Below are 26,429 nucleotides of genomic sequence, written 5' to 3' on the forward strand. Positions count from 1 at the left end.
TTATAGAAAAACCAAACCATAAGAAGGTGTAAGAAATTTGTAAATTAGTGTGTATCAATTATATTGTAAGCTGTGCAACGGCAATGTATGGAAACATTATAAAACCCCATTTGAAAGAGGTTTAGCATTAGCATTAAATTAGCTTTAGCTAGTGACAGTTGTCTTTTCAGCTGCAAAATACATGGTTAGAAATAAGGAACCGCTTTTTTTTCTTCCTGGTGAAATTAAAGATCCACTGTCTCCAGAAAAGAAAAGCAGCATTTTTTTTGCTTCTTTATGTTAAAAAAATAAAATCAGGGGTTATTGTGAAAGCCAACAGACCTGAAACAGTTCACTTAGGTTTGGGCTCAAGGGGTTAGTGATCCAGGTTTCGACATTACATCAGCCCACGGCTCCTAATTCTTAGGATGAGTTACATGAAAAGATCAAATGTCAGTGTTGTTTAACTGTATTTAACATCTGTGGAGTTTTTTTACATTGAAAGAAAAACAAAACATTTGTTTTAAAGGTATTTGAATTATACTGTAGTTTGAGGAACACTACGGTGGAACAGTTGATCATCGAAATGTATCATCAGAAAGTTCTCTGTGCCTCATCTGACCAGAACCATAACAGATGGACGGCACACGGGTGATTTGTGTGTGTTGCCCTTTAATTAGCCAAATAAACAGAATGATACTGTTGCCGATACAATTGTTGATTGCACAAGAGGCCTTTTCAGTTTTCTCACGGTTTTATTTTTAACTTATCTCTGTGTGACTTTGTGTCGCTGGCAGCTGCTATATTGAGTTGTTTTCCCATACGAGAGGGAGCGTGTTATGATCTCAACATACAGGGATGTCATGTGCAACCCAAACCTTTCCTCGAAGTGAAACTGCAGTCATTTCAAACACAAACTTCCATGTCAAAGTGTGAATTGTGTGTTACAAATGCTAATGGTCATTGTGCTTTATTGTGGCCAAATTGTTACAGAAATAGTAAGCAGTAGGGATATTAAATGTTCATCCTCATCTAACTTCAGTGGTCCAGGTGATAATTCTAAAATTGTTCTGAACTAGAATGTTATATGTCATGCTAAAGATGGGAATTCATCAAATGATTGGGGACTGCTGCAATTTTATCCTCAATGAATGAATGCACAGTGCTATTGCAATTGTTTGAGCTACTTTATTAAACACAGCAGACCTAGATTGCTAGATTTCTAATGATCAACATTGGGTGCAACACATGATGCTTTACTTGGGTTTGCAGTAGTGTTTATTGATGGTAAAAATGGAACATAGACTGTACACTACTTATGCAAATTAATTTATTCTTTGCTTTGATCGCCTTCAGCTGACTACTCTGAGGTTAACCACCATCACTCATTCTCTATTCCTTGACCACACACTGTGCTTCTATCATGACATGCACACACCCAATAAATATAGGACCAAAAAAAACATATTTTAAAAACATGTATAAAAAAGTGACTACATTGCAATCCATCTGCAGGTTTGAAGTGATATTAAAATCAATGACAAAAGATACGATTAATGATATGATTTATTTTTTGTTGTACACGATATTTTTTACAACTTAGAATCAGCATGTATAGCAACGAAAGGGTCTTCATCTCTGTTGCTGATTTTGAAGTGGGCGCGTCCATCACCACCAACCTGGATCTGCTTCCCAGTGCAGCTGCTTCCCTTCTTCTCACCAGAAATGACATCGCAGTAGGTGCCTCCGGGCATGCCAGTGTTAAGGGTCACATCCAGGTTCCTGAAGGTTAAGACAAGGTAAATGTTATCAAAAACATATTTAAACATTGAAGGGGGCTGTTTTATGGGATGGGAGAAACCAAATATTTAGAATGTTCTAATATTGGTTGGAGGTTTTATGTTCACCTACATGCTTCTAATTGGTTAGTCGTTTGTAGGTCATACAAGTAATGCAATATTAAAGCCAACAGTATATTAAAAGATCAATAATACATCAATAACTTTGGTTGGTTGTTCATGACAGTCCCTATTATTAGTTGAATCTGGCCAATCGATTAAAGCGAGTGAATCTGTATTCCGTCAGTAGTACTTAGCAAATAATTGTTACCAGTCATCATTGTTGAAGACGATGAAACCCCGGTTACCACGTCCAAAGGCAACCTGGTTGCTCTGGTTGTCCCACCAGTTGGAATGAGGCTGTCCGTTGACCACGTTGCGGAAAATAACCATGTTCCTAAAGGAGTGAGATGGAATATATCCAATCTTAACGTGTAACATACATAGTTTTCACATCCATATGACCGAGCAGAGATCAACAGTTTGGCTTTCTGAGGACTCACTTGATCTGACGCCATCTGTGCTCACAAACCCATCCATCTCCACAAGTCTGGTCAGCGTTGATGGGAACAGACTTGGTGGATCCATCACTATGGCTGGGAGGGCCCATCCAGTCATTTTGATCCTACAAAATAAAGATGGATCAATGAGTTGGAAGAAAAGACATACTCACAAAATATTATGTTTATTCCTTAGTCCCGGGAAAAAGCAAAATTACCTTTCCGTTGACGAAGTGGCGGTCCCAGCGGAAGCTAGACATCACCCTGGCAAATCCGTAAGGGTGAGCCAGCATGTAGCCGACAGCCATCTTGTGAAGCCTGGCGTCCCAGAAGGTAACGATGGATGCACCACCAGCACCATGGCCTCTCTGGTTGTCGTGGTTGTCAACGAAGACCAGAGCATTGCCGTTGGACATGAAACCCCATCCCTCTCCCCAGTTCCTGCACACAAGTAAACAATTTTACCAATTTTACCATTAAGACACCCAGGTTTGGAAAATATATGTGACATTTTTAAATCAGTTGTACCAGTTATAATAAATGAAATGAGTTTTGTCCTTAAAAACACACTTTTAAGCAACTTGTCCAATTCAAAAAAGTGTAGCCAGCTCATGGTTAAATAAATATTATGAATATATGATTTTGATATGTTAGTCAGGCAAAGCAACAGTATCACACGTACTTGGTGTAAGACAGCTTCTCGCCATTCCACTTCCTGAAAATAGTTCCCAGTTTGGCACCATATTTGAACTCAGTCACCCTTCCCAGATGGACGTACTCTCTAGACGAGATGGACTCACCTCCCAAATCAATAACCTGTATGCAAATCAAAACGTAATCTACATTATCCAGTCAATTCAAGGTATACGTGTTTAAGAACTTCACAATATCAACGATTTGTGGATTTTAAAAGCCCTTCATGCTATTTTACCTGTATAAATTTAGGTCAAATACTAAGGTATTGTTGAATATGAACATATGTGTTTCCTTTTATATTGTCCAAATTACCAAGAATAATGTCATCCAGCCGTTGTTTTTTGTCACTGAGACCATTAAAGCACACTACTATCAATTACCAAAGTCAGCTGAAGCAACTCCACATTACGATGAATGCATCATCATATATTCAGTGTAAAATGGACCTTGATGGGTTTGATTGTCTATCTAACTTACCTCCTGGAAGATGAAGGGTCTGGAGCCACCAGGGAACCACTTAGTGTTGAGGTTGTGCATACGGCCGTAGACGACAGACAGGTCACCGGGCCACATGTGCTTGCAGGCGTCCACTCTGAATCCGGCGACTCCCATGTCAATCAGCTTATTCAGAAGGTCGGCCGTCTTGCTCCTGACATAATCTTTCTCCAAGGCGAGGTCCAACAGACCCACTAGACGACAATCACGCACCTGTGGACAGAAAATGAGTAGTTATTTCCAACAACTGGTCAGTATGGAATCTTTTGACTTCATTTTATTAATGTATGCATTAAAAATGTTCTGTGGCAAAGTTCTGTGGCATTCATCACCTGATTGGCATCATCATAGTTCTGAATTTCCCCATTGCTAGTTTTGCATTTGTGGTCATTGAAGTCGGTCTGGGAATATGGGATACTGGGGAAGTTCTTCTTGGTAGCACTGAACCAGGTTCCACATGAAGAGTGGGTTCCCTCTCCACCGCCGGAGCCGCACATGTGGTTGATGACAATGTCCACATAGATATTGACCTGAGGTGGATGAATTTAGGATTGAAACTGCAACAACAAGTCTGTAGATTTACCAGGTTTTAAACATTGTTCCTAATGTCCTTCACTAAATCCCTCTTTACCCCAACGTTGTTGCATCTGTTGATCATGTCTCTCAGCTCGCTCTCGCTGCCTGATCTGGAGCACAGGTTGTAGCTGACTGGTTGGTATCTTTGCCACCACGGTCTCCAGGGACTATCCAGCACTATGTGCTCAGTTGGAGGAGAGATCTGAGCAACGTAGAGAAAACACATTACAGTAACTATTGCTTTTCAAGAATAAAAGTTTTTAGTTTAAAATAAGTCATCTTTACTGGGTACAAAGCAAGTAACAACCTTTCTATTTAATCCACCCGGAATCACCCTCATTTACTTCCCTGTTTCATTTAATGTAATTTAGTAAGTAATAACAGGCTTGTTAGCAATTACAGTTGCGTGGTTTAAGGTTTATGACAAAATAAATAATAAATATACTGAATATATAATTTTTTGAATACCATGTTTTACTCCCACCCAACACAGACCTGTATACCTAGTGCATCTTCAGCATAAACATTGACTATGAACTTCTTTTTACGAAATTGAAAAAAAGGGATTCTCCTCCTTCTCTTTTATTACACGCCATCTTGTGTTGAGTCACACATACCTGAACTCCACCAAAGCCATTAGGACCCAAAAAGCGCTCACACTCTGCAGCAATGTCGGCCCAGCGCCATCCAAACAGGTGCACGATGCTGGTCCTGCCGTGCTTGGTGTTGGGGTTATGCTGGGCGAGGCCGAGGCCAAACAGAGCCACCAGAATAAACAACTTCATGTTTCCCCTCGGTGAGAGAAAAGAACACACTGACCTGCTGCCCTACCGTTTGTATTTATATTGTCTTTGTCTCTATAGTTAACCAATGAGTGACTGGCAAATCAGCGGGGAGGTTACCCAGGTGCTTCTTTCTCACGGCTTTCTACAACGTCCCACAGGTTAAAAATGAAGTAACACGAGAGTTACATAATCGGAAAGGGTCAAAGATTCTAACACTTTCTTACATATTCAATGTTGATCCAACACTTGTGGTGAAAACACTCACTAATAACCCCCCTTTGTGTGGACAGATAAGGATTAAAGGTATACGCATCTGATTTTATGGTACTGGTTTTGCTCCAAGGTTGAGATGTCATGTTCACTGCAGCAGTTTGGTTGTTATTTAAAGTTGTTGGACACAATGATTTGTATTTAAAACTTATACAAGCACAGATGGACTAAATGTTCTTTGAACAATATTTTTTACAGTTTTAATATTGTATTAGAAAACTATTTGCTATAAAAATATATTACATTTGTGGATTTTTTTATCTCCCTGAGCGGATGAGGAAATGTCAAAAATCGGGGCTTATTATGAAAGCCAGATAACCTACAACAGTATCGTTTAGGCTCAAGGGGTTAGTGATGCGGGTTTCCTGTAACCCCCCCGTCACTGGCTTCTCCCGTGTCCACATATCAAAGTGTCCGACATTACATTATCACCATTGTCCTAATGCTTAGTATGGGTTACATGAAAAGATTTAATTTCAATCGAGGCCTATGTTTCCTGGTTTACTTTTAACTGAGGCAACAAGGCAGAGTTTACGTAAAAAATTGTTTCCATATTTCAATTTACTGCCCACTAGTCCACTCTAAGTTTATGAATATTAATCTGTTCATTACTAGAGTTTATGATGTATCTCTGTTTACCCAGGCCATCTGGGTTTAACATCTGTGATTCTTTACATTGAAAAATGAAAACATAACATTTTCTTTAAAAGGTTGTAAATTATACTGCAGTTTTATGAACACTACTGTTGAACAGTTGATCCTCACAATGTATCACCTGAATGTTTTCTGTACCTCATCTGACCAGATATGTCTGATGTGTGTTGCCCTTTAATTGAGCAAATAGACAGAGTAATAGTGTTACCGATAAAATTGTTGATTGCATAACAGGCCTTTCAATTTACTCAAGGTTTTATTTGTACCTTTTACCTTTTTGACAAGTGCGGAATTTTGTTGGTTTCCCACAAAATGGGAGCGATTTATGATCTCCACATAAAAGGATACCCTCAACAGAAAGGTAAAGGACCCAAATGTCTTGAAAAAAAAAAGAAAAGATTTGACTTTGTGTTACCAGTAGGTGGCGCTATGACTTTAATTCCACTTTACATGTCTCGGAGTCTCATCAAAAGCGAATGTGAAATTTGAACAGGATCTGATCAAATTTGCCGATGCTCCCTCTCGCCGCCGTTTATCGGATTCTCATAATATTCACAGTGAAGCATTACCAGGGTCTTAAGTCTCTGCTAACAACTTTTGAGCGGGATTAGATCCACCTGTGAGGAGCAATGTGTAAAGTAAAAAACGTTCAATGTCCTGTTGCCACCAGGTGGCGCAATGACTAAGGTTGAAAGTTATCATAGGGATGTTTACAGGGTAAGGAGGTCATAACATATGAGAAATATTTTTGAAAATGCTCCCCGTGCATATAAGGTGTGTTCAGGGGTTCAATCTTTACATATGTTACAATATCGGTGAGGTGCAGGCAAATTCATTTGTAAGTTATGTGTCTTGCCAGATTAACCACACCCCTTACAAAGTTCATTAGCTCATATCTTCTTCTTTCTAGGGGCATTAAACCAATAACAATCCACAAAAAGTCGTGACAATCGGACACAGCGTTTATAGAGAAATCAGCAAAAACGTGTTTTTACAAAATAGCGGAAAATCTAGTTAGGAGCATTTGCATACCATGGTTGACTTTTTTGTCGATCATGTCCAAGTGCACATGTATGCCATATTTCAAATCAATCGGGCATTAGGTGAAAAAACTGGCCTAGTGTGGTACTATAGGGGGCGCTACAGGGAAATTTCTTGATTTCCAAATGCGAGACCCCAAAAATTTCAAATTTCTCACCTATTCTGATATGCATGCCAAATTTAACAACTTTTTGACTCTTTAGAGAAAATAATAATTCCTTGAAATACAATAGGTTCCTCTACGACTAGTCGTAGCGAAGACCCTTATTAAGTGATTCAAAATGAGAGAAGTGTGTTACCAATGCAACATTGTATATTTTTCATTAACAAGACAGTCCAAACCAAGTATCTATGTGCCTTGTTCTTTATTTTGACCACATTGTTACAAAAACAGTTAGCAGTATCAATATTAAGTGTTCATCAACTAACTTCAGTGGTCCAAATAATATTTCTTAAATTGTACTGAAGTAGATTATTATATGACACTTTGATGAAGATGGGTCTTCATCAAATGATTGGGGACTGCATCAATTTTATTCCACAGTATAATCATGCTATTTAAAAAAAAATATTGTGCCTGCACCTTTCTGGATTATTATGGTCAATGAATGTGCTGTTTCCAAAGCACAGTGCTAATGCAATTGTTTGAGCTACTTTATTAAAGACAGCAGACCCAGATCGCATCCTATGAAAATTATCAACATTTGGTGCAATACACGATACTTTACTTGGGTTTGCAGTAGTGTTTCTTGATGGTAAAAATGGAACATGTGCATTTGCTACTACTTGAAGACAAACGTATTCATTTATGCTCTGCTTTGATCGCCTTCAGCTGACTACTCTGAGGTTAACCACCATCGCTCATTCTCTCTTCCTTCACCACACAGTGTGCTTCTATCTTGACATGCACACACCCAATAAATATAGGACCAAAAAAACATATTCCAAACACATGTACAGAAAAGTGACTACAATGCAATCCATCTGTAGGATTGACGTGATATTAAAATGAATGACAAAAGATACGGTTTATCTAATGATATGATTTATTTTTTGTTGTACACCATATTTTTTACAACTTAGAATCAGCATGTATAGCAACGAAAGGGTCTTCATCTCTGTTGCTGATTTTGAAGTGGGCGCGTCCATCACCACCAACCTGGATCTGCTTCCCAGTGCAGCTGCTTCCCTTCTTCTCACCAGAAATGACATCGCAGTAGGTGCCTCCGGGCATGCCAGTGTTAAGGGTCACATCCAGGTTCCTGAAGGTTAGGACAAGGTAAATGTTATCAAAAACATATTTAAACTTTGAAGGGGGCTGTTTTATGGGATGGGAGTAACCAAATATTTAAAATGTTCTAATATTGGTTGGAGGTTTTATGTTCACCTACATGCTTCTAATTGGTTAGTAATTTGTAGGTCATACAAGTAATGCAATATTAAAGCCAACAGTATATTAAAAGATCAATAATACATCAATAACTTCAGTTGATTGTTCATGACAGTCCCTATCATTAGTTTAATCTGGCCAATCGATTAAAGCGAGTGAATCTGTATTCCGTCAGTAGTACTTAGCAAATAATTGTTACCAGTCATCATTGTTGAAGACGATGAAACCCCGGTTACCACGTCCAAAGGCAACCTGGTTGCTCTGGTTGTCCCACCAGTTGGAATGAGGCTGTCCGTTGACCACGTTGCGGAAAATAACCATGTTCCTAAAGGTGTGAGATGGAATATATCCAATCTTAACGTGTAACATACATAGTTTTCACATCCATATGACCAAGCAGAGATCATAGTGTGAGATCAACAGTTCCCGGTATCTGGCTTTCTGAGGACTCACTTGATCTGACGCCATCTGTGCTCACAAACCCATCCATCTCCACAAGTCTGGTCAGCGTTGATGGGAACAGACTTGGTGGATCCATCACTATGGCTGGGAGGGCCCATCCAGTCATTTTGATCCTACAAAATAAAGATGGATCAATGAGTTGGAAGAAAAGAGATACTCAAAAATATTATGTTGTATCCTTATTCCAGGTAAAAGCAAAACTACCTTTCCATTGACGAAGTGGCGGTCCCAGCGGAAGCTAGACATCACCCTGGTTAATCCGTAAGGGTGAGCCAGCATGTAGCTGACAGCCATCTTGTGAAGCCTGGCGTCCCAGAAGGTAACAATGGATGCACCACCAGGACCATGGCCTCTCTGGTTGTCGTGGTTGTCAACGAAGACCAGAGCATTGCCGTTGGACATGAAACCCCATCCCTCTCCCCAGTTCCTGCACACAAGTAAACAATTTTACTAATTAGGAGCTCACCCTTAAAACACCCAATTTTGGAGAACAATATGTGAAGTTGTTAATTCCTCAGAGATGAACCAATTCTAGTAAATAAAATGACTTTTGTACTTAAAAACACATTTATGAATAATTTGTCCACTTCAGAAATGTGTAACTATCTCATGATGTTCTCAGAGTTGTACCAGTTATAATAAATAAAATTAGTTTCGTCCTTATGTGCAGCCAGCTCATGGTTAAATAAATAATATCAATGTATTAATTTGAGTTAGTCAGGCAAAGCAACAGTATTATACGTACTTGGTGTCTGACAGCTTCTCACCATTCCATTTTCTGAGTACAGTACCTAGTTTGGCACCATATTTGAACTCAGTCACCCTTCCCAGATGAACGTACTCTCCTGGCCAGATAGACGGACTTTCAAAATCAATAACCTATTGGTAAATCAAAACCGTATCTGAATTATCCGGTCAATTCAAGGTAGATGTGGTTATGATTAACTTCACCGTAATTCACAGCAATTTGTGGATTGAGTAAATGCAATTGAACAATCTTTTGGGACTCAGCAGTAACAACAACCATATTTCTGTTTTTAACCAGTTCTTAATTTCTCTACTTCATTTCCAACGGCTCTGTTGACTTCTATTTTTGCTGGTATATTTTCTAAATTACAATAATTTCATCAAGCCTTTTATTGTAAATGAGACCATTAAAGAACAAAGCTATCAAATACGGAAGCAACGTCACATGACAATGAATGCATCAACCATGTATGTTGTTAATGCTACAGTAAAATGGATTTTTATTTTTTGTGGGTTCGATGGTCTATCTAACTTACCTCCTGGACGATGAAGGGTCTGGAGCCACCAGGGAACCACTTAGTGTTGAGGTTGTGCATACGGCCGTAGACGACAGACAGGTCACCGGGCCACATGTGCTTGGAGGCGTCCACTCTGAATCCAGCGACTCCCATGTCAATCAGCTTATTCAGGAAGTCTGCCACCTTGCCCCTGACATAATCTTTCTCCATGGCGAGGTCCAACAGACCCACTAGACGACAATCACGCACCTGTGGCAGAAAATAGGCTTTTAAATTGATCTTATGAATCATTCATTCTCCTTGAAGTCAAACAACTTGTTAATATTGAATCTTTTCACTTAATTTTGTGTTTTTTCTTAAGCTACCAGTGAAGTGGCATTCATCACCTGTTTGGCATCTTCATAGTCCTCAATATTGCCATCGGCAGTTTTGCATTTGTGGTCATTAAAGTCAGACTGGGAATATGGGATACTGGGGAAGTTCTCCCTATCAGAACTGAACCAGGTTCCACATGAAGAGTGGGTTCCCTCTCCCCTGCCGGCGCCGCACATGTGGTTGATGACAATGTCCACATAGATATTCACCTGCAGTGGATGAATGTGGGATTGAAGTGCAACAAAACCTCCCTTCAATCTCTTAACTTTCACTTCCCATCACAATGCATTCAGTACATTCTCAGCAAACAGAAACATAGAAAAGCTGTGCAGCTCACTATTGTTTTTTTGTGATGTTAATGGTCCGCGAACAAGCATGCAGCTTGTTTCAAAACTTAAAAAACGATGCATGAAGCATGTGTATCTGGAAATAATTTTGTTGTTTAACATAAGGATATCGATTTACTAGGTGCATTCAAACATTGTTCCTAATGTCCTTCACTAAATCCCTCTTTACCCCAACGTTGTTGCATCTGTTGATCATGTCTCTCAGCTCACTCTCGCTGCCTGATCTGGAGCACAGGTTGTAGCTGACTGGTTGGTATCTTTGCCACCACGGTCTCCAGGGACTATCCAGCACTATGTGCTCATTTGGAGGAGAGATCTGAGCAACGTAGAGAAAACACATTACAGTAACTATTACTTTTACTAAGTGTGTGCAGAAGGAAGATTAATAATACTAGACTTTACATGGTAAAAACTAGGCCGTTATTAAAAAGAGCCTCTGCAGCAACTATCTACTGTATAGTACTATTCAGTCGTTGGAAAATATCATAACATAATTAGTTATGATATTTAAATATTTCTTTGTTTGAAATATTTCTCAGCATAAACATTGACTATGGACATCTTATTTCAAAATGAAAACAAAAAGGATTCTCCTCCTTCTCGCTCGTGTTGAGTCACACGTACCTGAACTCCACCAAAGCCATTAGGACCCAAAAAGCGCTCACACTCTGCAGCGATGTCGGCCCAGCGCCATCCAAACAGGTGCACGATGCTGGTCCTGCCGTCCTTGGTGTTGGGGTTGTGCTGGGCGAGGCCGAGGCCAAACAGAGCCACCAGAATAAACAACTTCATGTTTCCCCTCGGTGAGAGAAAAAGTACTCACTGACCTGCTGCCTTACCGTTTGTATTTAAATCCTCACTTTCTATATAATGGACCAATGAGTGACTGGCAAATCAGCGGGGAGGTTATCCAGGTGCTTCTTTCTCACGGCGGGACTGCTACAAACAGTCTGAATGAGTACACAGATGCTGTGACTTCATACATTGGTTTCTGTGAGGACAGAAAGGACCTTCGACAGATCACTAATCACAATCCCCCCCCCCCCCCCCGACGACCAGGTTCATAAATGATCTGTTAATAAAATGATTCTGGCAAAAAAAGTAATTAGAATATTGTAACACCACTGTAATTTTGAAACTAATCAATAGAATAATACCAATGTACAGTTATTATTGTATTTAATGTAATGTAATCTATCGAAATGCATTCATGTAATACTTGATGGCAATACAACTGATATTGACGGAGAGACATTCGAGATCCAAGCTACATTGAGCTCACCAGGAGACCACTGCCAAGGGGCGTGGGCACTGACTTTCACACCTTTACTGATCTGTATAAATACTTGTAGGCAGCCATTGTTCTGGAGTTCGCTGGTGGAGACAGAGGACAGGCACTAGGGACGGTCAAAGGACTCCCTGGGGCCTGTTGGTTTGTGGAGACCAGCGGCTCCTCAGCTGAGATGTTCTTTTTAGCACAACACCTTTTCCTTTATTAAATACTTTTGATTTTAACTTTCCAAGATGTCTTCCATCTGTCTGGTGTTTCTTTATGTTTTTAACATAACAATACCTACCAGATAAATGTTTCTGATTCTGATTTTGATTCCATGGGGTTACATTATCGGAAAGTGTCTTTTTAAAAGTTCGTAAACATTTAATGTTTATTTAACCTTCATGTTGCACTGACTTTTATCCTCCCTTAAGGTCAAAACAGCAACACAGCGAAGTTATTTTAATGACTTTAAACATCACAACATGTCAAGTTTTATATTTTTTTCTATTATAATCGAGCACTGATTGCAATATCAAGACATATCAAAATATTTTAATCTTTCAGGACAGGTTAGAGGTATCAACTTATATATACTACTGATTATGTCACAGACACAAATGTTGGAAGAGTCCTTCTGTAACCTGATAACAGTGAGCCTCTATGGAAGAAGGAAATATTTACTTGTGAAACTTTCCCTGAGTTACAAAACTTCTGTCTGTACACACATCTATTTTGGAGAGAGCAAATAGAAAGTTACTTTTTAACAGTTTTATCTAGTCAAACATGAGACTGTTGTGGGGATATCTCATATCTCGTGTGTATGCTTGTTGGGATTCATAACATTGCATGTAATATTATAGTAGCTTATGAGCAGTCCAAACACCTTTGATATATATTTGTATAAATACATGTTTTCATCTTCAGATTGAGAGATGTGATGTAGACGCACTTTCATTTAAAAACATAGCTGGTTTACCTATGACCTGCAAGTTTACTTTATATACCTAAAGCGTCTTTGGGTACCCAGAGAAGCGCTATAACGAAAACGAAAGTATTATTACATGTGTTGAGCAGACCTTAGGAACAGAGGTTCATAACTAGGGTGTAGACTTCTCTCTGGCCATTTCTTCTCAAGAAGAACAAAGGACCTTGACATCATCAGTACAGGGTGAGCTCAACACTCAGCTTACAAGTCTGTAGAAGTAGATTTGCATACAGGTTTGTTCTATAGAACACAGGGTGACACTAGTCTTCGCTTTCTTAAAAGGCAACCAAAGATGTACCTAATAGAGGTTTCTTAATCTATTTAAATTATTTTCCGCCTGTTACAGTGGTTGCTGGGATAGACATGTCAGGAGGGAATACACGTAGGCAGTATGAAGGAAAGTGAAATTAAACTGAGATGAAGTTCTTCTTCCACAACATGAACTGAATACTGCAATGAAATGATCCTGGTGACAGTGAGCCTCTATCACATTTATTGTTTATTTTGAATTAGTATAACTTCTGTGAAGATAAGAAGATGTTTTATAATGATGTATGACATCTGATTGTATTGGTCGTTCATTCTTTGTTGTAAACTTTTGTCTCAATTGCACAGTAAATAAAACTAATCTTAACCGGCAAAATAATTATTCAGTTTTATACTGATTTCATCACAGACATAAATGTTGGAAATGCAGTTAAAAACAGGTCGTATTCTTCTGTAATCTCACCGTATTCAATTTTTATCAAGGAAAACCAACACAGATAAAATGCACATGGAAACAAGTTAACTAAACCAGACCAGACAAAACACAAGGATTTTCCCACACCATGGCTAAATGCTACTTGTGCTTGGTTACTGTATGTTGGCAAAGGATCAGGCAGGTGGCAAAGGAGACAAAAATATGTCTTCTGTATAAGATTAATCCTGCATATTACTTAAAAAAACCTTCAGAAAGTTGTTTCTGAAAATAAAAACTTTATGAGACAATCATTTAACTATAAGCTTTCGAAACTTTAAGTATGATTTACTTGATACTTTTACTTAAGTATTTTGAAAGCAGGATACCATTGGCATTGAGTATTTTAGTTGAGTGTGGCATTTCCTCACTTAATGACCTGTAACTGACCTAACACATTCAGGATTTAGGATAATGTTACTGTTCTTAAACTTATGGTCTTCAGAATCAAGATTTAATGCATATTGAATTGAGACCGGGGAACCTGAAGTGAATAATGATAACTCGTTCATGGGTTTTATGACTCATTCTGTTAAAACTCTAATGGTTATGATGGGACATAATTTCATAGTGAAAAAGGTCCTCTGATAATTAATTTAAAACAAGGGAACCTGAGGTGAAAAACAACAAACTGCTATGCAGTCTTCTGTAATGTGTTTACAATATTAAATGTGTTGATCAACCATTGAAATATAATAGAAATCTCCCTCAACTCGAAGTGCTCTAAACACTCTGAATCAGACCAGACACACTAGTCTGGTCTGGCTCCGGGACCCACCATCACCCCATAATGACAAGCCACGACCCAAATTGAGGAACATAATCAACTTCTCAAATTTATTCAAAATCAAGTTCATAAGCTGAATTTTATATTTTATATTCAGGATGTTTAATTATCCGAAAAACCCAATGTCTCCCCCATATCAGAATGGTTTGACCCAACCTGGCACACGCTGCTGAAAACATGGACGGACGCTGGCATAAAAAACGACACTCCGCTGCATTCAAAAAGTCCCTTCAAAATAAAATCCCATTAAAAACGACCCACTAGTTGAGAATCACTGCTCTAAACAATATCTGCTTTATTGGATTGTACCATGCATGCTTTTTCACCAGAAAAGAATGAATTTGCCAGTGTCCTTGCAGGAATGTTGCATAAATAAGTGCAGTGAATGCCATACTGACTATGTGTGTGTTGAAGCTTTTGTTTATAGAGCCTGGTCTGCTTCATCATGCCTCGCCCCATCTGCTCCCTCTATGACCCAGCTGCTCCTCCCAGATGCCATGTTCACTGTAGCTGATTTAAAGTTGTAGAACACAACAATTTGAATTCAAAAGTTATGCAAGCACAGATGGATTAAATGTTCTTTGAACAATATTTTTTACAGTTTTAGTATTGCATCCAAAAACTAATTGCTATATTAAGACATTACATTATTTGGGTATTTTATACGTATGCATGCCTATGCTAGGTCTTGGTACCCACTGCATTGCTCTCATTGGCAGCTATACAGCTGATAATTGTCCCCTACCAAGGCGTCTTTGCAGTAGCAATCACCTTTAACTTAGAAATAGCTATTTACCTGATACTTTAAATATGTGTCTGGAGGGTTGGATGTTTGAATCCAGTTATTACAGAACTATACTATTAATCATGTGTTTTTGGTCACAACGTACTCCTTCAGGACACATCTGGCTCTTTAGCTGCTAAATGCTCCACTATTTCCTCCAAGTAAAAAGCTGCTGGCTGGGGCTGATAACGGCACTGTGAGAGTGCTGAGATTGGATCAAATAAGTAGAGTTTAAGGCGCGACGGTAAAACAGTGAACTGAAATAGTGCAAAGTCCTGGAAATCCATAGGGCGCTACGGTTTTAGGTGATAATTCTCTGTTTGTTGAATCGCTACAAGCGACCTTGTCCCCATTGTTTTCAGTTTGTTTTCATGTTGTTTGGCTCTATTATTGCCACTTCAAGGTTTTCCTTTGACTCACTGGTGTGAGTTTTATTTACTCTGACGACACATCATGCTCAGTGGGAGGAGACGTCGGAGAGAGCGAGGGCCCAAAATCCCTCACATTTTCCCATGGGCCCCAAAAATTCCACAAAACTCCTTTCCTGTATGGGCAACATTGAACATACCTCCGGAGGCGATGAAGGCATCCAGGGACAAAGCTTTCTTTCACAGCTCGGAGCTTTGAGACCAGGTGGAGAGAGAGAGAGATGCCGCTCATTTGGCTCCCGCCCCTCGTTCTGTGACGGGAGAGTGGAAGGGTCATAGCGACGGGGGGGGAGGTCACAGGGTCTACTGGAGACAGAGGGAAGCGAAAGTAAGGTGGAACGAGAGCAAGATGAAAAGAAAAGGGGACGATGGGGGGTGGGAGGGGGTTAAGAAAGAGAAGGAAGGAGAAAGTAAAAGTGCGAGGTAAGTGTGTGATGTTAAGTGGAAGTGCGTGAGAGGGAGACGGGGGGGGGGTGGTTGCTGCTGTATACTTCAGGGTAAATGAGGAGAAACACAGAGGAAGGGAGTGGAAAAAGAGAGAAAGGGGGGAGTTTGAACCATATAGGGGGAATAAAGGGATTTGGGGTGAGGCCGCTAGGCTGAATGTGCCTCGTCTTCTCACATTTCACGGACGCCCTAACAGACAGACAACTCAAGCTGTTGGCAAACGGATCAGAGCGCATAGCGTGCTGGATGAAAGCAAGGACAAAGTGTGCAGGGCTAAAGTGGTGCTGCTACTGTAAGGGATACCACAGGTACAGAGCAACCTCAGAGGTCAACGCTGCACTAATCACTGCATTGGATGAAACGGTATCAAAAGGCAGCTGTAAACACACTTAATTTGTTGCTTCGTTAGACACTCCAAAAATATACTGCTTCTATCTTTGCGTGGCTTTTTAATGATGCAATCAATTACTACTGAAGTACTAAATATTGTTTTTTTACTCATTTATAATGCTATGGTTTTAAAAGTATCAAAGATTTCATCAGTAATACCAGACAGGGAAGAGAAAGGTCCAAAAAGGGAACACGCTTTTTCAAAGGAAAGTTTCAGCCCACTATCCTCCTCTTTTTTGTCCTGTGATGATATGTTGTGCAGATGTTGGGAAAAGCTTTCCATCTCGCCGCGAAGAATAACAGCAGCAGCAGCAGAAGTCCCCCAGGAGAGGTTTGCGCTCTGAAACTTGCTAATGCGCACAGACACACACACACACACACAAACACACACACACACCCGTGCAGGCTTTAAAGCTTTTGTGTGTTTTTAGACAAGTCACAGATTCCGACCCTTTCTCACCGTCTGTCTCTCACATGCTCTCCTTCCAGCCAGAGAAGACACACTTATCGCTTCTATCTCAAGACGTCAAAGAAAACCTAGTGATCGAGCACATATAAATTACAGTGTTTCCCAAATAAAAAACATGGGTGGGAGTTACCAATGAAAGCAGTTGTCTGGAATAGTCTGGAATTTAATTATTTATTTTTAATTTGATAAGTTATTTATTTCTATACTTTAAATCTATATCCTTCCTTCCTGCTTTCCTGGCTGTAATCATTAAAAGTTCCCAGAGCCCAAGGCTTGATTTAGTGAAAAGTTAAACACATTTATTAGAATGAAGGGTTTTTTCAATCTGTCACTTGAGTGAATGAATTATACAGATGTTTGGAATTTTTAGGTGATTACTTGCACCTGCAATGACCAATTGGGGCAGTGAAAACAAGAGCAGTTAATAGTGGCCAGAAAGAGATGGCTCTGGTTTCAAAAAGAAATCTGATCGTATATGAGAAAATTAGCCTTCTTTCACTTGACTTATTACCTCAGTTAATAGTCTAAAACAACGTTTTGTTGTGATGTTCATTTAGCCAATTATTTGATAGTTAAATAAACAACTGGCTGGTCGTCTAATAACTTTTTTCACCAGAAGCTGGTTGGACAGAAAATGTTTGAACATCAGAAACTATGGTAAACTGACTTTTGACGTAATCATTTATGTGTATAAACTATAATACAACTTCAGTAAGTCTCAACTAAACACCCCTATGTTTCGATTATGACATCAATTCTGTTAACAAATTGTCCCAAATTGAGATAAGCTTGAGGACGACGTCATTATTCCCCTTAATTATTATACTTAAAAAGCAGTCTTAAAGTTGCAGAGACATAGGTGAAGTCAAATATTTCCTGTTCAAATTCATCCCATGCAAAATATTTGCATATATCTCTCTTCATAGTTATGGCCACAAACTTCAAAAGAGGTGCCTACATGAAAAAGCCAAATGAATCCTACTTCTTCAAATGTGCATTCTTTGTTTTAATAGAACGTAACAGAAGGAATGCCATCCTGCTGCTGTTTGCTGGAAAGTTCACCAAAAGAATTACAGATGGAGTCAATTTTATGATCCTCTTTCACAGCAGTCAGCGGGAAACGAGAGCTTCGCTTTCATGGTCACGAGCAAAGCAACAGTTTCGCAGTGAGAACGTTTCTGAGTTCTTCTGTGCTGACTGCTTCCGAAATATTTGTCCTCCTTTGACATTTGTTACCTTTTACAATAACAGAGAATTGCAGGGTTTCAGCTGCATGGCATTGGAGGAACACTTGAGTTTTGTTTTCTGGGATTTCCTTCAATAAGTATTTCATGAGGTTCCTTAGAAAAGCAATCACTGGGAAAGAAGATAAAATGATGCTCAGGAACCACTTGAGCAGTGGAAAAGCCGTATTACGGTGGATTATGAAATCCATATGAATGCAAGCTTAAGATAAATCTAATTATCTGTAATCAGTTTGACTCCCACACCTGACTGGCTAACAGCCTTTTCCATGATATCACTGCTGGCTTTGAGGTATAGAAAGCTTTGAGATATAGAGAGGGAGGTTGGGCGTGTCAGGAACCTTCCAATAACACAATATCACGTTTGCCTTTTTTACAAACTCGTGCTGGAGCCCCAAATCACAGGTCACATCGGCCCACACACGTCTTAAATTATCGCTCCGATGTCCCTCTGCTAGCGTGTCTTTGATTGGTCGTTTCAACAGACACCAGGGTTAACTAAACATAAAGTGAGCGGGAAGGACGGCTGCTGCTTACAGTTTCAAATAATTTGGTCAATCGAAGTTTATGGGATTTAACGGATGAACAAGATCATGAAGATCGTTGGCAAACTGCGGCAATGTGCAGGGCAGATGTCAGTGGCACAGGGGGGGAGGGGGGGAGGGGGTAGCACAACAGAACCAAAGTCATCTATTTAAACACCCTGATACTCTACAGAGAGAAAAAATAGCAACAAGTCTTTCAAGGCGAAGCGTCGGCGCTGTAGGTCTGCAGGCTTGTACTTAAAGGGGAATAATCACAGGTTGTATAGTTGGCACGCAGAGGGCAGAGGATGGCTGTAAACCTTGACTTGATCTCACACTAATGAGCTTTTGTATAAACGCTGCGAGCACCCTGTTGTTTGTTCTCCGCTGACTTTATGTGCTTCCAGTCATAAAACCGTGTAGCTCGAGGTGACTCGATCGGTCCAAGTTCCTGTCTTCAACTGGCTGCTTCTCTTTATTTGCAGCCATAATAGAAGCCAAGAGTTACCTCGGTGCAACGGACTGGCATACACAAACACACACACACACACACACACACACACACACACACACACACACACACACACACACACACACACACACTTTTGATAGAATGAGTCAATCTTGACATGCTGTAATACATTTATTTATGGGATTGTAAAGTATGCTTTTAATCTTTCCAAATTGTGCTAAACCCATTACTTTAAGCAACAGGAACTTCCTACATTTTAGATCATTTGACCTCTTAAATTCATTTCAGCCCAAGTCTGAGTCACAAAAACTTAAGAGTTAATATTAACTACCTGCTGTAGAGCTTGCATGGAAATTGTCGAAGTTGTGACTTCTTATTGATGGCCCATGTGTTTTTTTTCTTTGTTTATATTGCACTTCCCTTAGGCATGTATGCTCCAAACACATGTCATATTAACTAGAGATGAGATGGAGAGAGAGACGTGCAAAAGAAGAAACTAAAGGAGCAACAAAAGAAGGGCGGGGAGTCCCAAAGTCCATCTTTTTTTTTTATATTGCATGCCATCTAATCCAGTTCTTAGTGCCTTCAAGTAAAGTACTAAATTGCACACTAATCTCAGATTTGATTGTTGCAACTCACTGTTTTTCTTGCATTCCTTGATCTTCTGTTTCTTAGCGCTCCTCCTCCTTTCTATATGCTACAATCTGGATTTTTATGTACCCTGACAAAAACACACCACCACCATCAAGTTGGCCAGAGCATTGGGGGCTTGGGATTGAATGTAGACATAAAGGCTCTGTAGAATATCCAGGAAGTCTATTTAGGAGGACCTCCATGAGGCATTCTGGAAAAATTCCCTTCCAGCCCAATCAAATCAAGACAAACAGAGCTGTGAAGGGTCGGACTGCGGAATGACATTCACCCCGTTCAACCGGTCCCTGGGTATCTGTTTTCTGACTTCTATCTGCTCTTTCCAACACGCACTGCAGTCAGAGAGGACCTTCGCACACTTTAAACACCACGCACCGAGCGAGTGGGGGGGTCGTTCCACGTTTCTAACACCAGGGGGCCCTCTTAGGACTTGCTGAGTCCAAGCCGAAGTGGCACAATTAGAAAAAACCCTTGGTTCCAAATTAAACTCACCTCATCACGCAGGGGGAGGTCAAGTAGGTAATTGTGTTCCCAGTGACTCCATCGGTGCAGCCCGGAATCGCACAGGAAGTTTATGGACTTTAAAAGCTCGCAGAGGAGAGATTTTCTTTCTCTTACAATGTCAGTTTCTATAGGTTTTCTTTGTTGGCATGCAACAAAAGTTATTTTCAGATTGCTGTTTTTTTATCTCTTTAATTCAGTGAAAACGATGGACAGTATGTTTTGAGGGTTGTGTAATAAAAAGCCCAGCTGTAAATCTACCATCACCAAGCTTAAAGCTGGGCTGTTGTTAGAAACTCACAAACAAGTGTTGTTGAAATATGCTACTGCTGTAGATTAAACTCTCCAACACTATACAAAGGGGGTGAAACAACCTTGAACAGTTACAAACACTAAAACTAAAAAGACAACTTTCCCCACTTACCGTAATAAGAATTTCGATAAGGTATTGAATGATGATGAGTGTCATGAGCATAGTGTGATATTACTTCCACCATTAATGCCTTTACAAACAACTGCTGACCCATTTCACTAAGTTGCTCATTGAGAAGTGTACTTCTCTCTAAATCGTAATTCAACATTAGCACAATCGAAGTATAATCTCACGAGGTTGATGGGGGTGTCATAACATTTGGATACTCAATTTGTCACTATGATGCACATAATCCTCTTGGTGGTGCCAGAGGAAAGCTCCAGGGACCAACAAAGCCATCCGAATACATAAAGTAGTCTATAATGTATACTGTTAATACTCTTAATACCATGTTGCTAGTACTTTTACTTCAGTAGTTTTTTTTTTAATTCAAGATTTCCTCAAGTAATAGATTTAAATAGTTCTCCCAATGTGTCTTTATTGCACAGAGAGACCATGCTGGCTGACCAACACTACAGTGGGTCGAGCCAAAACATAAAATAACTTATAACGCAACATTTGTATGAGGCAAATCACTGCCCAACATCTACAGATCGTTTTTCAGGGGTGTGTTGCTCTAATCGTCACAGACTCCCTATCCCAAATCAGATTTATAATTTTCAGAACTTCCGTGCTTTGTGAAGTGCTACATAGCGCAATAAAAGTGGGCTGTCAGTCAGTTGTTTCTACGTCTTTATGGGGTGTGATCAGAATTCAGCCAAATGTCTGGAGCCAAACATAAGCCCAGACTGTTATTAAGTGTGTGTGTGTGTGTGTGTAGCACATATCTGGAGCTTGTCTGACAAAACCACCCAGTATTGGGTAACTTAGGCATTCATGTGACATTGTGTCTTCAATCACAGTGATGATCCCGCCCGACGGGGCCACATTTGTTAGGAGCTTTCATTTAATTTGACTTTATTTCCATCAATGAAACCATTGAATTATTTATCGCAGAAAGATCGTTCAGATGGTTTCTACACAATTAATTATATACATAGACATGTTACTTACTTTATCCATCCCTTGTGTTTTTTTTTTTTTTGTAGTTCTTTGTCTAAATCTCCTCAGGCTATAAGAAAACCTTCAATCTCACGTCTTATTTTATCCTTTTCCCCTCACTAAACTACTGCGACTTTTCGTTAGTAAACACTGTGGCACCATTTCTCACCCACTTACACCTAAACAGGAACTTTTCAAAATACAGCTTTTAATGTTGTGTGAATGTGTGCGCGCACATGTCCATCCACCAGTCTATTTGTGCATGGGTGTGTGTTTGCTTCACAGTTTATGCGTATATGTGATTTTCTATGTTATATTTGTTTCAGGGTATCAATTTGGTGAGCAAGGCTTGACTCGGTGGCCAGTAATAAACTTCTATTCCAGTGCTGCATGTGCAGGGGCCTTCACCACAGGCAACTATGTGGCCGCCCGCCCGTGCCACCACAAGGGGAACCATACATTTGAGACTGGCATGAGTCACCGTTTACTACAGCTCTCTCACCCAGGGGCCCTCAAGTGATGCATCCAGTTGTTAGGCTCCCAAGTAGCTTTGAGTTTCAGAAGAAATTATATAGTTCGGTTTTCAATTCAATTGAACTTTTGTACTCGGGTCCTACTTTTACCATTTTGACCCGACTCCCATGTAAACCATATATATATATATATATATACAGTATATATACATTATCTATAAATAACCAGGAGCAAATGTGTGTAAATGAATGGTCCTGACCATTTTTACTGACATTTCCACATCTCCTTGTATTGAATGTTAACATGTCAACACACATTTTAAAAGCCTTCCTCATTGTTTTCATTTCCTCTCATCCTTAATTTAAAAAAAAACTGAATTTATGCCAACCTTTGTTTGTATAATTATACAATAAAAAAATATGTCTATCTAAGAGAGGAATACAAGACAGACTCTTAATTAATGACAACCAACGGGTTGAACTATTCTAAAGTTGCCTTGCTCTTCTCACATCCAAAGGTCCTAAAACAGGGCTATTCAATTGGCGGCCCGCGGGCCACATGCGGCCCAAAAGCAACCTCAGAGTGGCCCAGCCCGTAGTTCCGCAATAGACAGTATAAAAGAGAAAATAAGGTCCCGCCAGCGATATTTTTTCCCCCACTATGGCCACGCCAAGACCCGCCCTTCAATAGCATTCACACACTACTGTTGGCCAGGTGTCCGTGTAGAGTAGCGATCGTCATCCTCAGTATGTTTGGATCAACGTACACATGTGAGTCAAGTTTTTCACACATGAACTCGATAAAAAGCAACTCTCGTGGCTCCCTGACTGACCGTACCGTCCATCAATGCCTCCGGATTGCATTGACAACAGTCACTGCTCTCGTTCAAAACAAAAAATGTCACCTCTCCCACTAAGTCAGCAGGATAAATGTAGCCTACCTACATCAATATAATGTGGCATGTGTAATCACACATGTTGGTGATTTAAAATATGTTCCCTCAATGTGCAGTAGTACACCTTGTGTAGTTAGTTATAGTTGTGAATACTGCGCACTTTTTATTTTTATGCACTTTGAGATGTTCCTGCATGGGTCAAATATGAGCAAGATGTTTATTTTATTTCAAAAGGAAACTTAATGATATTGTGAATTGCCTATTGTGCACTTTTTTGTTTTATGTACTTAGTAGGTCAGATATGTAGCTTAGGTAGGCCTAGGCAGGAGGTGCCTAGGTCAGTTTCTTTTCTTTTGTAAGTGGAAAAAGTAGGAGCTACCTCAGATTCTGTTCAGTTAGCTCTTTTGTTTTCTATGCACCTTTTGCTGTGCAAACTGACCAAATTCAAAAGAGAAACGCTGAAATGACTGGCCCAACTAACCTTTCTCGATTTGAAAATCTGACCCAACTGAATTTGTAATTGAATAGCCCTGTCCTAAAACATCCCAACATTTTTTTTGGTGGATAATAATGAAAGAGTATGCCACGTGTTTCCACCTCAAATGGATCATCTTCACTATTACAGATGTATCACATGGCTATTCGGAGGGGAATCTTTGGACCCTTAGTTCAACCCGGACCTGCTTTGCTGATTAAGTGGTGCTCTTAAGGCCCTCTTTCTGCATGATCTTCACAAACCGTGTTTTCAAAATATCGACCTATAACATAGTATGAAACCATTACATTATTATAATTCCTCTTTGTCAGTCTTCATCAATTCCGAGTTTAGATCAGTCATAACTTCCTTTTCAACATGGCATGGATTCCTTTCCAGGATTTCTTTGATGATGTGTAAAGCTGACAGAAAAAACAGAAATATATCGGAAAAAATGCTACCTGATCCGTGGTAAAAGCAAAGCCGTCTTTGGAAACAATGACACTCCTATTGGGAGGAATATTTCCACATGCGAGAATGTGTTCTCACTCTGTTTAAATGATTCCAGACATGCTGCTCTCCCTATCGCCTTACGCATGTGCACATGGGCAAAGAGCATGCAGGAGTAGGCCTATAAGCTCAGAAATGCACACATGCTTTGCGCACCCCCACCCGCTGCAACCTTTGACCCTTCGCACACTTCAATATCTCTGCTGTTGGGGCTCCACTTATCTGCAGCGTGAGGTTTTGCCACTTGACAGTCACTTCTGTGGCGTCTGAGTCCAAAACAGTTCCGTGCAAATGCAAGTTCAGCTGCTTCGCCGAATCTGTCACTGAGTTTTTCACCAAAAAAAAGAAGGGCCACCACTGGAAAAGGCAATAGATCAACGTCACTGAAACATTTTCAAAACGGTCTTTTATGTTATTTCAGGTCCACCCAGCAGCTTCCTTTCCTTACACCCCAAGAACTGGCATTCTTTGACAGCCAGATGTTGGACCTAGAAAAAAAGACTTGGGGGGGATGCCAGCCCCTCTTATTAGGAGCAGATCACTCGCTTAGGTGGATTAAAATACAGTCACGAATAGGGCTACTCCTTAGCGCTAACAGAGCTAGCTTCTTTTCAGACTTTAAGAGGCAAAAATAAAGCTTTGTTAAATGAATTGTACTCTATCAGCAAAGAGCCCGACCTTCCTCTCAGGACATGGCGTGTGGAGCGTTTTTTTTTTCAAATGCGGAATACTTTGAGGCGGTTGCTCGAAGATGAAACACAAACGGCGTGAGGGGAAGGCGGGTGAAAGGGAGAGGACAGGTGAATGGCCTGTTATCAAAGGAATGGGAAGTTTGATATTGTAGTTGACCCGATGCGGAGAAGCAGCTGTTGTCCACATTAAGGGTCCGTTAAGGCGATTAAGGTTACTTTAAAACATTAAAAGCGTGCTTCCCGAATGCTGACATTTTGTCAGGATCGGACATGAGCTTTGTTAGTGTTATAATCCAGTTAAATCTAAACACGTGTATGACAAGCAGATTTTTTAGATTGAGCATTTACTTAAAGTTTCTGTCGATTACACTTAGAAAACAGAAATATGCCTCAAAATCCCCCAAAGAAACAAAGCATATTATTTTACATGGATATGAATTGAATTTTTTAAAAAAGAACTCAAAGGAGAGGGAATCTTGGACTATATTGAGCGGTCAAAACACAATGAAGATAATACAAATTGAGACTTTTGTCTGGTTATGTGAATAAGCAACTGTTACTATTATAGCCCCACACTAAATAACCGTTAAAGGTGATATTCCAGTGTTTCCACTCCACTGTTTCATTCTGCACCCCAAACTAGCTAAAGTCATTAGTATTAACAATTAAGATGTTTGGATTTCATGTGAGAAAACTTTGGCTTGATTTTGTGGAGATAGGACAAATTAAAACTTCGAAAATATGAAATATGAAAAGCCTCTGATTTCAATTCTTCCACATCGGTCCAGCAATCCTCAATCCTTGCTTTTGATTGGATGGTAGCAGAGCCTTTAGGAAACGACGCTCCACCCAGCCGGTGGTTACTGGAAGCTGGACCCGATGTTGGAAAACACCCAATCTATACACTGTGGGAAATGATGAACGTGGAAAATAGTGAGTGGTTGCTTTTACCTTTTCCACTGAGACTGTTCTTCAAAGTACTGGTAACAATCAAGATGGAGGAAATATGTTGCAGAGATGACTCAAACTTTAAACTTTGAAGAAATCTTTATTCCCCCGTCTCAATATTTACTCGCCTTTATTATCCATATCCATGTATGTCACACAACACTGAAATCAGCAATGATTAAATAAACACTAATCCACTGATTACAGCAACAGTGAGATCAGTAGGACATCTTAGAGCCGGGACAAGAACATTTTCCTCACACAGTTAGGGTTGGACAGTAGTCAAAAGATGGGACTAAGCAGAAAAACATGTATTTCATGGTGGGTCATTCGGAAGCAGTCATGATCAAAATTCAAAAAGGGTTTCCTGAGGCTGTGCGACTGTACACAGTGGTGCTTAGAACTAAAATATGATCCCAGTAAGCTGAGCTGCCTAAAACGCTGTGGTTTCAAAGGTTTAATGTTCTCCATCTTTGTTTGGCTTTCTTTCTAAACATAAGCAATATCATTCTTTCAGTAATAGACATATTGAAATGTTGACCTAATGTTGGTGCTAGATGAAGACTTGAAGGAAATATTTATTTCTGTATCTAATTTCCTAACAACCCCCCCCCCCCCCTTATTTGAGTCTAGACAAAGAGGTGGACCGAC

The 26,429-nt window shown here is 39.9% G+C and overlaps 2 protein-coding genes across 2 annotated transcripts; both read right to left on the bottom strand.

Annotated features, from left to right (window-relative positions):
- Window positions 1-1,527: 1,527 nt before the first annotated feature.
- On the bottom strand, window positions 1,528-4,893 carry LOC119209876 (alpha-amylase). Its single transcript, XM_037459490.2, has 9 exons — window positions 4,702-4,893; window positions 4,140-4,286; window positions 3,841-4,038; window positions 3,491-3,721; window positions 3,000-3,133; window positions 2,536-2,758; window positions 2,321-2,442; window positions 2,089-2,214; window positions 1,528-1,761 (listed from the first exon to the last, which is right to left on the bottom strand). Exons 1-9 carry the CDS (start codon window positions 4,867-4,869, stop codon window positions 1,572-1,574), a joined length of 1,539 nt encoding a protein of 512 aa, XP_037315387.2. The 5' UTR covers window positions 4,870-4,893; the 3' UTR covers window positions 1,528-1,571.
- A 2,969-nt stretch (window positions 4,894-7,862) lies between these two features.
- LOC119209890 (alpha-amylase-like) lies at window positions 7,863-11,496 on the bottom strand. Its single transcript, XM_037459509.2, has 9 exons — window positions 11,298-11,496; window positions 10,843-10,989; window positions 10,338-10,535; window positions 9,970-10,200; window positions 9,432-9,565; window positions 8,891-9,113; window positions 8,678-8,799; window positions 8,424-8,549; window positions 7,863-8,096 (listed from the first exon to the last, which is right to left on the bottom strand). Exons 1-9 carry the CDS (start codon window positions 11,463-11,465, stop codon window positions 7,907-7,909), a joined length of 1,539 nt encoding a protein of 512 aa, XP_037315406.1. The 5' UTR covers window positions 11,466-11,496; the 3' UTR covers window positions 7,863-7,906.
- Between the last annotated feature and the right edge of the window lie 14,933 nt (window positions 11,497-26,429).

This window comes from Pungitius pungitius, chromosome 15 (genome assembly GCF_949316345.1).
Source record: "Pungitius pungitius chromosome 15, fPunPun2.1, whole genome shotgun sequence".
Taxonomy (NCBI): Eukaryota; Metazoa; Chordata; class Actinopteri; order Perciformes; family Gasterosteidae; genus Pungitius; species Pungitius pungitius.